This window comes from Lampris incognitus, chromosome 18, assembly GCF_029633865.1.
Source record: "Lampris incognitus isolate fLamInc1 chromosome 18, fLamInc1.hap2, whole genome shotgun sequence".
NCBI lineage: Eukaryota > Metazoa > Chordata > Actinopteri > Lampriformes > Lampridae > Lampris > Lampris incognitus.
The window spans coordinates 27039199-27053770 of record NC_079228.1 but is presented as its reverse complement, the minus strand read 5'-3'; the positions used below and the strand labels follow the sequence as shown (position 1 = coordinate 27053770).

The 14572-nt window shown below is 44.4% G+C and overlaps 1 protein-coding gene across 4 annotated transcripts in view; it reads right to left on the bottom strand.

Moving 5' to 3' along the window:
• Nucleotides 1–5875: 5875 nt before the first annotated feature.
• Nucleotides 5876–14572, bottom strand: part of nfatc1 (nuclear factor of activated T cells 1) — a 39508-nt gene continuing 30811 nt past the window's right edge. For 2 of the 4 annotated variants that reach the window (XM_056298530.1, XM_056298533.1), the window contains 2 exons: nucleotides 10650–10721; nucleotides 5876–6350 (listed from right to left, as the gene is read on the bottom strand). In XM_056298530.1, coding sequence (XP_056154505.1) covers nucleotides 10654–10721 — 68 coding nt within the window. In that variant the 3' untranslated portion in view covers nucleotides 5876–6350; nucleotides 10650–10653. Of the gene's footprint in view, nucleotides 6351–10649; nucleotides 10722–14219; nucleotides 14542–14572 lie in introns of those variants that run through there. The other 2 variants (XM_056298531.1, XM_056298532.1) reach the window with 2 other exon arrangements.

Below are 14572 nucleotides of genomic sequence, written 5' to 3'. Positions count from 1 at the left end.
CGATTAGCGAGCAGCAGTATGGTTTCATGCCACAAAAGAGCAACACAGATGCAATGTTTGCTTTGAGAGTGTTGATGGGGAAGTATAGAGAAGGCCAGAAGGAGTTACATTGTGTCTTTGTAGATTTAGAGAAAGCATATGACAGGGTGCCGAGAGAGGTGCTGTGGTATTGTATGAGGAAGTCGGGAGTTGCAGAGAAGTATGTAGGAGTGGTGCAGGACATGTATGAGGGAGGTGTGACAGTGAAAACAGCTATTAAGGCCATTGGTGCTACAATAAGCCATACTGCCACAGCGCAAGCATGTCTAACTTTATATTTCTTTAATAGTGGGAACGAGGTGGGGTGGATAACAGCCACGTAGCACTCCAAACAGATTAAAGACAAGTTCATGGGCCCTCCTCCTAGCTGCATACACAAACAGCAATGTGAGGATTTTTTTTTCTTGGCGCTGCAAGAATGAGAGGAGGCAGAGCAAATTAAAGCTGGATATCAAGTGTTGAATCCCGTGAAAGATTGTCAGATTTAGTTTCAGGATACCCGAAGCCTTCTTAGACGTGCACGTGACAGTTTGGTACAAACTGGAAGAGCCGTCAGAAGGGTTAAGATGTCAGTAAATGACACAAAAGATAAATAGGCCACACTTGGTTGGCAGTCCAGGTGTTGACTACTGTTGCGTGTATCATTGCTTGTAAAATTGGCAAACGAAATCCCATTTACCTCCATCTCCTATGATTGCTAGCGATGCCTGAAGGAGATGAGATATAACACAATCAGGAGAGGTGGTAAAAGTGGGAATTAAAAAAAAAATTCAAATGAGTTGTCATTACGGTTATCAAGTATCTTGCAATCTATAATGTCTTCCATCTTTTATTTTCGTTGATGAAGATTTTAAATTTGAATTCTACAGTGAATAAAACATTTAGGCCCGCTACCCTTTCCCTTTACATGCTCCATCCCATCATGTGTTGACGGAGATGTCCTTAGTGTTACTCAAGCACATAGGAATTGTGTTTTGGAAGGCGGCATATATCACAAATCATTTTAACACATAAATGTGACTTACCTTGACTAGATTCATTCAACATTTGATGTAAAACACTAGCAGTACACAACATATAAAACATATATAGGCATATTGGGATTATATGGGAGAGCGATCCCTCCTCTGTTGCTCTCCCAGAGGTTTTTTTTCTCCCTGTTAAAGTTTTTTTTTTTTAGGGAGTTGTTCCTTATCTGATGAGAGGGTCTAATGACAGGATGTTGTGTTGTTGTAAAGCCCATTGAGGCAAATTTGTAATTTGTGATATTGGGTCATACAAATAAAATTGACTTGACTTGACTTATTCACTGACAAATTGGTGCTTACTTTTGATAATTTCTTGTTCCATGCTGAGCAGAGCCCAGTCATGTGGGATATGGTCTAAATGTTTGGTAAATGCTAAGTTGATGTCACATTTTAAATATATTGCCATTGCTGTCATTGCTTACCAGATCTGTGGTTGATGCTACTCAGAGGTAATGCAGAGGAACCAGGTATATGTCACACCTGATTTTCATATAAAATTCAACTTGATTGATTGATTGATTGATTGATGGATTGTGGGACAGGTGCACAACCTGACAGCCATGCAATAAAGCAAGTGACATAATAACGCCCTGTTTTCATAAATACCTCCCTCTGTGCAAACAGAAATCTGACTCTGACAAATGAAATAAATGGAAAGGTGCCATCTCTGTCTATAGAAGAGGTGGGACGTAAAACAACACAATATTGCACATTAGTTTTGATCTATGTGGTCCTACTCCATGGCATGGTGGTGCAGTGGTTAGTGCGGTCGCCTCACAGCAAGAAGGTCCTGGGTTTGAGCCCTGGGGTAGTCCAACCTTGGGGGTCGTCCCGGGTCATCCTCTGTGTGGAGTTTGCATGTTCTCCCCGTGTCTGTGTGGGTTTCCTCCGGGGGCTCCGGTTTCCTTCCAAAGTCCAAAAACATGTAGGTCAGGTGAATAGGCCGTACTAAATTGTCCTTAGGTGTGAATGTGTGTGTGTGTGTGTGTGTGTGTGTGTGTGTGTGTGTGTGTGTGTGTGTGTGTGTGTGTGTGTGTGTGTGTGTGTGTGTGTGTGTGTGTGTGTGTGTGTGTGTGTGTGGGCCCTGTGATGACCTGGCGGCCTGTCCAGGGTGTCTCCCCGCCTGCCGCCCAATGACTGCTGGGATAGGCTCCGGCATCCCCGCAACCCTGAGAGCAGGATAAGCGGTTTGGATAATTGGATGGATGGATGGATGGATGGGCCTACTCCAGCCAACAGTACAGCAGTCCAATCTACATTTGTGCAAAGCTGAAAGTGTTGTTTAGAGAGCAGGATTTAAGGCTTCTACAAGTCCTCCATAATATCTATCTATCTATCTATCTATCTATCTATCTATCTATCTATCTATCTATCTATCTATCTATCTATCTATCTATCTATCTATCTATCTATCTATCTATCTATCTATCTATCTGTCTATCTATCCATCTAATCAATATATTTATCCCATGATGCTTATTAGTGAGTCATTCCCCACCATTCTCATCCAGCTTAAATGAAGATGAATAATTTTATGATTACTGAACAGCACTAAAACGTCTTCAAGTGTATAAAGCCAGGCAATACAGACGCGGACCACAGGGTGTCGCTATATATAACTGAATACCCAACAGCACTCACTGTGAAAGAGACGACTGTCCCCAAAATAGATGTGCATAATTCTAACAGCGGCCATAATTCACAAGTTCATTTGAGGATTAATTTGGAAGATTTGGTAAATACTGTGTCTCTTTTATGAAAATTCTATTCATGAGAGAAATCAATGACCGCCGATGTGACTTGATCATGAGCAGCCCTTGAAAGATAAAAATTCACGTGTTACTCTGATGATTTTGGATAATTGACTTGACATTTTGTGCATGCAAAAGAAGTTACTCCCAGAGTTACACAAGAGTCTTAATGATATTATCGAGGAAACAAATCCAAGACCTTTTTTGTTCCATAAATGTTAGCGCCATAACAGAATTAAGCCTGTTTTCATGTAAGAGCTTAAACAAGCGTTGTGAACAAGTCAATGTATCCAATTCTTCGAGTCAGAGCAGTTTATTCTCTTGATGACATTTGTTCTCTGGGTCTTATCATGGAGACCCCCCCCCCCCCGAAACATCCGCTGAGTTTATCCTGACTCAAAGGAAAGACATCTATCAGTGCTTATTAAGGGAGGGCTTTAAGCTACATGTATTAACCCCATATGTGTGATGAACAATGGGGATATTCACAAGCTGAAAAATGCTGCTCCCAAATACTTGATGTAAATACTTGCTTATGTGGTCTGTGTGGTCCCATAGGCCTCAAAGCACCCTGAACGACCACAGAAGGGTGGATGAAGGTCTATGTGACTGAAATTTTGCATTAATCAGAATCAGCATCATGTTTATTGGCCATGTAGATTTGCACATACATACAGTTTGACTAAATAATATTTATCTTACTTATCTAGGAAATCTATTTTTCAATGTGTGGATATCCTTTTTGTATGTGCTCTGTGATGGCCTGGCAGCCTGTCCAGGGTGTCTCCCCGCCTGCCGCCCAATGGCTGCTGGGGTAAGCTCCAGCATCCCCGTGACCCCGAGAGCAGGATAAACGGTTTGGATAATGGATGGATGGATCCTGCACCTAAACCCTCACTGGGCTGGATGTGCACAACACCCCTTTCTTCTTCCTGTTCCTCACATGCATGATCCCATCAGCTCCAATACAAACTGGGAGAAGAAGGTGGGAGATGGATTGTATAAACTCTAGATCCAGACAGTAAGAAAGATAGAAAGGTTGAGAGATAAGACGGAGAAACAAACAGAAAGACAGAGTCAAATGGGGAGTCAGGAAGATGGACAGAAAGACAGATACTGTAAGGCAGACAGGCAGATAGTCATACAGAGTCAGACAGGCTAAAGGTTCGACAGACAGACTGTTAGACAACCAGACAGATGGATACACAGACAGGATAGAATCGACGAATGGATGGGGCGGAGTATCCTATCTGGACCATGACCCAAGACCAGCACTGAGGTTTTTCACTATCATGTTAAGAGAGCCATACATTCATCCACCTGGATGCAGCTGATCGCCTCCTCCCGACATCCATTTCATTTTGGCCGTGTGGGGACAGAGCTGCCGCCAGACCATTTCAACCCTGACTCCACGAGACACAGACGGTAGAAATGCAAGAGATGATGACTATTTATTGACAATACACAAAATAGTTCACAAAGCAGAATTATGAATTGAAGACAAATAGTAACCTTTTCAGTAAACATTTCACTGTGGCTTTGTTCATGCCCTTTTATTATATGGATTAAGACTCATAAATACACATAAATAGGCAATGTGGGAAGTGTGTATAAGCCTATCCAGTCGCTATAAGTGTTCGATGCACCTTAACAAATTAGTACATCAACACAGTATGTAGGAAAGGCGTAAAAGGAGCTATTTGATAAACATGAATAGTCAGAGCACATGCTAAGAGAATAAATATGTCAATACAAAAAAAAGAATACAATATATATTTTGCTTTTCACCATCATTTACTATTCTTTGGCTTTCAAAAAAAATCTATTACAATCGTGAATGCATACATTCTTTGAGAAACTAAGTTTACCTACTTCTTGCATAGCTTCTAGGGATTAATAATCGCCAAACTTCGTCAAAATTGAGATGATTTCTTTCGCTGATAGTATTCAAAATATTATTGCTGTGGCAAAGAGTTTTACCCCAAAAGTTCGTACTATTTACAAAGCGAACACGCTTAAAATGTTCACCACGTCTCAAGGTATGGTACGTTGTATGCGTGTTATACTACTTTAGGATTTCAACTTCATCCGTTTTAAATCGACCTAAACAGACTGTAAAAGCACGGTAGCTTGAAAGGTAGGAGTGCGTTGTTCAGCCGTACATCTGCCACTGCTGCGTCATGTTTATCTGCTCTTTCTCCCCCCTCCCCTCCCCTCCCCTCCCCTCCCCTTTTCTCCCTCCAGTTGTATCCAGCCAATTAACTACCCCACTCTTCCGAGCCGTCCCGGTCGCTGCCCCGCCCCCTCTGCTGATCCGGGGAGGGCTGCAGACTACCACCTGCCTATCACGCCATCCCCCCCAAACAGGCGTCCCGACCAGCCAGAGGAGGCGCTAGTGCGGCTACCACGACACAGACCCCCATCCGGCTTCCCACCCCCGCAGACACGGCCAATTGTGTATGTACGGACGCGCGACCAAGCCGGAGGTAACACGGGGATTCGATTGGGTGATCCCCGTGTTGGTAGGCAACGGAATAGACCGCCACGCCACCCGGAAGCCCCTCATTTGTTCTCTCAAAAGCAGCGGCTCGTTGTTTTGGCGACGTAATGACAAAGAAAAAAAAAAGAAACACGCACAAATAAACCTGCATGGTCCTACCGTGTGCGCGTGTTTGCATGCATGCATGCATGCGCGTGTGCACACGTGTGTGTGTGTGCATGTGTGTGTGTGTGAGGATTTATTTTGACTGAGATTGAAGAAAAAGTGCTTTTATTTGATTTGCCTAAACCTGACCTCCCCTAGATGAATGGATGTCTGAACCGACGGACTAACCGAGTCCAAATGAGTCGGAATGTTCAATTTAGCTTCAGATTTATGAGGTTCAAACTGCCGAACTGCACTCTGGCCACCCTTTCCTCCGGTACAAGGCACTTGTGTTTTAGATTGTCTTTTTATGAACCCTGAAATGCAAACCGAAGCACAACAGATATATACAAACTATGCAATAGGCACTCACTCATTTACAGGCTATGGGAAAACACACGCGCACGCGCACACGCACGCGCGCACGCACACGCACACACACACACACACACACACACACACACACACACGTTCTATACATATATAAAGGGCTTGGTCCACAAAGTGTAATTTGGGTGTCATTGAGGATGGCACGTTGGGGCGCTACATACCTGATTTACATGTCTAAAAAAAATAAAATCAATCGTATGATTGATTCCATGTCCATTTTCTGTATATTGTGAAGGCATTATACATAAAAGACAAGGCACATGCTGGACCCTGGTCTTCTATACATGTCAACTTGTTTTCCCTGGATTTCCTTTTGTTGCTACCAGCACGCTGTAGTCCAAGCATGCAGAGCGTAGTACTTATTTTGATCTTTTTTCTTCTTCTTTTTTTTTCTTTTCTTTCTTCAATTTTCATGCCTCTGGTCTTCAGCAACAGCGGGAAGCTACGCGTGACTGTGGACGGAGATGTTGGACAGGTCATTCCTGATGATCTCATTGACTGTGAAGGAAAGAGAAAAGGTAAGGATGAGCATCATCAGCACACGGTGACCTCTGTGTTGATCTGGGCTAAAATGCGCTGTGTTAACTGCAAACAACAGCAAAATATGCATCGTATGGTGGATGCTTTCATCTAAATTACAATACAGGGCTACAATACCACCAGTGCATGCATGTTTAGCATTGGTGGCCCATGAAGAAATGGAAACCCGTATTCCCCCTCCTACCCCCCCCCAGAGCTATGCAAAAACACAATGTATACTGTCATCATCAACCTTTATTTTAATAGGCAAGTTAATTAAGAGCAAACTCTTATTTACAATAACGGCCTGTATTTATTCAAAGAGTCAAACTAATGTAGTATAGTGTGTATCTGAGCTGCCAGACCTTTATTTTATTTATTTATTTATTTATTTATCCCCCCCCCTTTTCTCCCCAACTGTATCCGGCCAATTACCCCACTCTTCTGAGTCATCCCGGTCGCTCTCCACCCCCTCTGCCGATCCGCAGAGGGCTGCAGACTATCACATGCCTCCTCCGATACATGTGGAGGGAGTCGCTAGCCGCTTCTTTTCACCTGACAGTGAGGAGTTGGATGTAACAAGTGGGAGGATCACACTATTCCCCCCAGTTCCCCCTCCCTCCTGAACAGGCGCCCAGACCGACCAGAGGAGGCGCTAGTGCAGCAACCAGGACACATATCCACATCTGGCTTCCCACCTGCAGACACAGCCAATTGTGTCTGCAGGGGCGCCTGGCCAAGCCAGAGGCAACAGGGGGATTCGAATCAGCGATCCCCGTGTTGGTAGGCCATGGATAGACCGCTACGCTACCCGGACGCCCCCAAAGAACTGCAAAACCTTTAATGTCAAAAGACATGATGCAAGATCTATCTCTACAGGGTCTATCTTTTTGACAAAAAGATAGACCTGAAGACTCCAGGTACACTTGTGTAACGCTATTCATCGACTGTGTCCTTTGGGAGCAGAAGAGCTGAAACTGAGCAGACAGACTTGAGTTAAAAAAAAGTGCTAGTGGACTTACTGATAAGACAGAGAGGGTCATGGCAGTTTTCTTTTTTATTCACACTCGGAGTTGGACGGAGTTCATTTTTCATGTCCTCTGCAGAGTTCCTACCTAATCGGTTTATAACCTTTTTAATCAATCTAGGTTATGGTTCAGGTGGAAGTTTATGCCTCTTTCACAGCTCCCAAGAGGAAGGGAAAGCCGTAGGAAATGTGATAGGGGAAGAGGAACAACCCCTAGCCTATAGGAACCAAGCCAGCGACCCAAGAGAGGAATTCCCTCTGACTGGACGCTGGCGAACCACGCCTGGAGAAACAGCCTGGAAACCTGAGACCCCCCTCCCCCCCCACACACACAATGGAACGGCATTTTTCTTTTCTTACTCTCTTTTTTTTTTTTGGCTTTTTATCTCAGGCAGCAGTACAGCCCGTCCCTTGGCGAGCTAGCGCTCGCAGCCATGGCCACATCCTTCCAGAAGTCCTACTCACTTCCTACGAATGCGAGGGTGACAGGGCACGCCTCTATACATTTCACACCGTCCTGCACAGGAACTCAGAGCTGTTTACAACAATAAGTGGACTGTATCCTGACAAACCACAGGTGCAACGAGTTAAATGTGAAAGGAATGAAACGAGTCAGGGCTCCAGATAACACCCCCAGCCCGGCCCCCCGTTTCGATCTGCCATATACAGAACGCAAAATTTGAGTATACACTAAGGTTGGGTAAACATGAGAGTTTTGAAATAGCAAGTGAACGAGCCCTGATTGAAGAGTGAAACTGTTTATAATCACAGCGGACGGCACAATACTTCACACTCCCTCAAAGCCTTCAAGCTGTCTAGACGGAGAGTTAATGCATTTGGCTGGGTGATTGACCGCTATTAATAAAACAACAGGAAGAACTCCTGAGCGTTGGATAACTTATGGAGCAGTTATCTCACATGAACGTGTCACAGAAACACACGGACACACTGAAGCTATTATGTGACTAGCAGGACAGAGCGTATTTTACGGCAATATGTCTTTGTGAAGAACTTGGCATCTGGGAGAAGATGCTTGTCGGGGGAGTAATGACATTTATATTCGGGCGCTCTAAATCACTTCCACTTGATCAGTCATAACCGAGAGAGAGAACGAGAGAGTGAGCGAGCAAGCGAGAGAGAATGAAAAGATACACCAGTTCATTTCCTGAAGCTTCATCTATAGTACTTCCCTTTTGTCTGTGCCATACATCATGGGCAAACAGCATCCGAATCCTGTCTTTTTGATATTAGTCTGGCATGTGCTGTGTGAATAAAGGCTTCTAGGGGTGCAGACATGCTATATGCCAACAGAGACTCAGAAATTTCAAGGCTTAGAGAATTAAGCTTCTGTGGCTGGGGGAGGGGGGGGGTCGAATTTACGGACTTCAGCTTTGAATTTCACCAAGATTAGTAACAGCCCTGTTATGAGTAACAGTAAAATTAGAGTGGTCCATTTTCCTGTGTAGACAGTAATATAAGTCCATAGAATACCCCGTCATCATAACCCCGTACTGTCAGCAGCCCAACGAATGTGAGAAAATGGCCAAATTACAGCCTCAATAGATAAATACTTGAAATCCATCGGCACCTTGCTAAACTTTGCCACGTGTGTTCCTCCCTGAACAGCCATGTAGAAGCAGAGTGAACCGGCTGACCCCCGGTCCTCTATTTGATCTGGCTTTGACCCTCTGTGGATCTGGAAGTTGAAGGATATCCTCTTGGCCTTAAACCACCGGGGGCCATTACTACAATGACATCTCAATGCGCATACATCGCGCCGGGATGTCGCGGCTGTAAATTCAGGAACGGCGAGGCGTTACGAAACCGCCGAGTCGCGTCGTCACCTGTCCGTTAACGATCTAGAAAAAGATCATAGATGGATTGTGTGGTTTTGTTTTTCTTTTCATTTTTTTTCCTCCCTTTGCAAACCATTTGTGTTGGATCAGAACCGACTCGCTGAAGAACACCCCATTAAGATGTAATAGGAGGGTGGTAAGGGATACTACGGAAACAAGGTGGTTCAGATGCAGCGCTGTTTCATTCTGACATTCACGTCAAAAAGCAGGAGGATGCCACTTACTTACTTACCCCCGCTGTGGCAACTACAACACCGGCTGTTTACACGTCCGTTGTCATGGCCTACTTTTCATTGCCCTGCCACATTCTATGTGAGGTATCTAATTGGAAAAAATCAATCCATTGATCTCTTACTGTGTTCACAGATGATTCAGGCTCAATGTCCACAACAAAGCACTAAAAATAGGACCAACACCAGCACGACATCAGTGTCATGTGGCTCCAGTCACATTGATTCGCTCAAGAGGGAGCGGAGTAATAAAGACGCCATGGACAACCCGGTGCTGACAAAACTCAAACACAATGACTAGAAATGCATGATTAGAAATAAATCTTATTGTACAGAAGGCAGAGGGAGGTATTCAGGTCAAGACAAAAGGGATGAAAGGTTTGAATTAGGAAAACAGAAGCCACCAAGGAAAGTTACTCAGAGGCTTATTTTACCATATAGTAAGTCAATATAGACTGGTAGATTGGGCAGCACAGTGGCGCAGTGGTTAGCACTGTTGCCTCACAGCGAGAAGGTCCTGGGTTCGAACCCTGGGGTTGTCCAACTGTGAGAATCACCCCAGGTCACAAATCAGGAACATTTATTTGTCGTTTCATTTCATGCACTTGTGTACATGAAATGAAAGGAAATATAATTTCCCCCAGCCCACAGCAGTGCAACACAAAAACAAAAACACATATCCAAACTACAAGACCACGTGTACCCAAACTACAAAAAAAAAAACAACTACAAAAACACATATATCCAACATATATATATATTTATAAAAAAAAGTAACTGTCCAAGAGACCGAATGCCAGGATAACTGACAGAACTGCCGGTCCGCCTGGGCTAGCAGTTAGCCCAGCCTGCCCTGCCTCCACGTCCCATCAGACCGCCCTCTGTGTTTCCTCCTTGGGCGCAGCTCCAGGCAGGGCCGTGGTCCCTGGGCCCACTGGATGCAGCAGATCAGGCTCCCCGAGCCGATCCAACACCAGCTCTCCCAGCCAGACACCTTTGACGCACCTCCCCGCACTCCACATGTCGACAGCAAAAATACGGTCAACGCTAGGCGAGACCGCTGCCAGACCGCCCTCGGTGTTATCGGAACTGCCGGTCTGCATGGGCTAGCAGTTAGCTTAGCCTGCCCCGCTTCCACATCCTGTCAGACCACCCTCGGTCTTACCTCTTCAGGCACAGCTCCAGGCAGGGCCGTGGTCCCTGGGCCCACAGGATGCAGTAGACCAAACTCTTCCAGCTATCAAACAAAGACACAAACTTAGATGCAGACATGGACAAAGACACTGCATGGACGGTAGTGGGTGAGGCTGCTGCAAATGTAAATTCGCGCCGCCATCGTCCCACTTCGGTACTTGGTGAGGCCGCTGCAATCGTGAATTCACGCCACCATCTTCCCACACAGGAAGCGGAAATTCATCGAAATTCACAGAAGTTGTCCTCGTGTCTGCGGTGGGTTTTCTCCGGGTTTCCCCCACCATCAAAAAGACATGCATATTAGGGTTAATACTCCTGTCTGTGCCCCTGATCGAGGCAATGGAAAGAAGAACTGGAGTTGGTCCCCAGGTGCTGCACGGTGGCTGCCCACTGCTCCTAGCTACACAGCCAGGATGGGTTAAACGCAGAGCATAATTTCCCCAAGGGGATTAATAACGTATATCAAAAAAAAATGTTGAAAAAATCAAAAACTTAAAAAAATTTTTTTTTACTAGGCCAAGGTTGAAATTAAACTTGCGTATGTGCAGGGCATTGGTAAAGAAGTTCAACTAATTTCTTATGAGGCAAGGGGGACAATGCACTGCTCATTGAATTTGGGCTCTGGGTAAAGAAGTTTAAACATCCAATCTTATGTCTTGTTGATAGTTGAGCTGATCTGAGTTCATTGAACTGTCATGTTGCAATACACGCTGGGCTGCACACCAGTCTGGCCTTGATCATAACATAAAAAGAGACGTCTTGTGAAAGAACATTCCTCAAATCATATCCCATTATTTCCAATAGTCATTAATAACGCTGACATTGTTACTGCTAATCTAACATCGGGAGTCGTGCTATCAGGGGTCAGTTGGTTATCTTATGTGTCTAACTTTATAGTTATTCAAGCACAGGAAGCATCGCCATGGATATGAAGTAATCCAGGAACCGGTTTCCTGTCCCATCGCGGTCCGCGACAGCTGGAGCTGACTGATAGAGCCTGGCTTTTCCACAAGGAAACCCCAGAGCAACGAGGAACTGCGGAACAATTAGCAGGACAACACTGTTTACCTCATTAAGGGCTCAAAACGCGTCCATACAATCAGATGGCAGTCTGCATCAACACAATACTCCGGGAGAACTGGTCAGCCGGTCAGCCAGCCGCAAATCGAAAACTATAAATAAATCAGCGAAAGGACCAAGAAATTGAGACAATAAGAGAGGAGAGGTTTGGGGAGTGGGAGCACCACAAATCCCCCAGTTTACTGCCACGTCAGGCACAGGCCACAAGCCACAAGATGTTCTTGGCCCGAATACTGAGACTCCTGCTGGGTTACTGTTACTCACTCCCTCAGTGAAGGCCTGCAGTTCAACCAGTCTTCTGCCAATCCAATTGTTTCTCTCACCCAGGTATGAGTTGAAAGCCATTTGCCCAAAACAACAGTATTGAAAACTGTGTAGACTTTATGAATAGACAGAAAGAAAGAATGACAGAAAGAAAGAAAGAAAGAAAGACTCCTCGTGATAAATATAACCCTGTCAGAAAGATATGGTAAAGACAAAGATAAAAATGCTGCACAGACAGACAGACAGACAGACAGACAGACAGACAGACAGACAGACAGACAGACAGACAGACAGACAGACAGACAGACAGACAGACAGACAGACAGACAGACAGACAGACAGACAGACAGACAGACAGACAGACAGATAGACAGATAGATAGATAGATAGATAGATAGATAGATAGATAGATAGATAGATAGATAGATAGATAGATGCCATGCTGAAAAACGATTCCCTCATAATGGTTGAAATCTTACTGGTTACTAGCAACTTTCCTTAAAGCAGTAAATGCAGCTCTTGTGGCCACTGCAATACACGATAAACCTACCAAGATATTTCCTGCAAAACATTAATAAATGGCTACTCAACTAGTTAAGTTCAGCTATGGCTGTCCAAACCTGTGTCAAGTCAAATTCTACATTCTCCACATCTTTATTCATTATGCCAAAGGACTATTAAGCACAGCAATTAGGCTTCTTGTATGCACTGTGTAATCTAATCCTAGCCCATATCATTGCCAAACTAGTGTTTTGCAGAGTATGTGCTTATATCTTTTAGTTAGGGTTGCTTGTGTTTCACCACATCATTTCAGATCTGCTTAGGCAAAGTTTTTGACTGATGACGATAAATTTAATTTCGATTTCTCTCTTCTTCCCGTCTACAATTGCTGGATGTCACCATACTCCTCTGGCACCTATCTAGGCTGCAACAAACCATAAATAGTATTTGGAAATACTATTTGGCACAGGTTTAACTCTTACGTCCACATTTTTCTCCTTTTCTTTTATGTTACCTCACCACTCAAAGAAGAAAAAAAAGAAAAACTCAGTACACGACCGTGTGGTATATTGTATGGCTTGGCCCACTTCACCCAGACTTTCCCTGACCCAAGAGGCAGCATGCAAACCCTTCCAGTCAGCAAGTTTTATAGCAGCGTGGCCCGTCTCCATCTTCTTTAGCCTCTAAAGTAGCGGACTAGATCCTGCAGTCTGCAGTGTATGGCCCGGGCTCTGCGCCAGACGTGCAACTCAGAATTTCCATCGTTTGTAACCTCCCAGAGGACAGTGGGGGTATCCTAAGGAATATCAGGGGGCTTCTCAAACATGGAGCGAGATAGAAAGCTGAACAGTCTATCAACGATAAAACACCAAAGGGTGGTTATACTGTGGCTCGAGGACATGAAAACACACCTAAATGTGTTGCCAGTAATTAATTACAGTTTGAGAGGACGGCGTAGGTACAAGCGAGTACAAAATGTCCGACTTGTTCCTTTTAAAATTATTGTGTCAAATGAAATTTTACAGTGGTACATTTTTAAAAAATCTCTATTCAGGCATTTCTACCGTCTGGCTAATACCTTGTAAAGACACTTAAAATAATGTACAAGTTATTCTATACTAAGTTACAGTACGCACACACAAAATATACTTTCAATGACTGTCTGAGTTCTCTAAAAATCTTATATTTCTTTAGGTGAGTTTTAACAAGAGTGGTTGACAAGGAATTACAGTAACGCCACACCTGAACGAGGCTGTAAACCCCCCCCACCACCCTCTCCTAAAAAAACCCCAACATCTTAAACTTAAACTCTGCCAAATGTTTTAACGAAGTGAGAAGCCACATTAACTGTGGAATACTTGGTAAAAGTCTCCTTCAATTTGCCAATGAAAACAGTGTAATTAGGGGTTGCCAACCCCTCAGAAATATACATTTGGTCTATACTGGTGCGCTTTAATACTTTAACCCTAATACTTTTCTTTAACTACGCTCTGGTTCGAAGCCAGCAGTCTTCAGGAAATGTGGGCAATAGTGGCACCACAGTTGGAGCACAATTACATCTCAAACGACTCCGTTGATACCGCTACAGGCGGCTATATACCCCCACCTGCATCCCCTCACCCACTCAGACAGCGCTAACAAGTGTTAATGTAGCTACCCCAGACTGTCTACAGGAAGTGGCATGGGAATGATCCGCAGAATTCATTTGTAGCCCGGCACACTGTCCCGTTGGCCATCATCAGGAAGCCCGGCAAGAGCGTTCAGTGGGGGATCTGGTAGCACATCAAAGCATCTCTGCTCTTTCCACTGATAGCTGCTGGTTAGTGCGCCTTCATCTACTACTTTCCTCTCTGTGATTTATATGGGACACTGCTTTGTGATTTTTTTTTCTTCGCTCTTTCTTGCCCCAGGGGAAGATCATTTATCCCATTTATTTCAAATCACCGCAGTGCAGAGCGCACGGCCCCACAGTCTCAGCGGCGAGCGAAGAGGCCCAAACCGATGAGGTCATAAAGTTCCTGTTTCGAAATAAAAAGTAAAAAAAAAGAA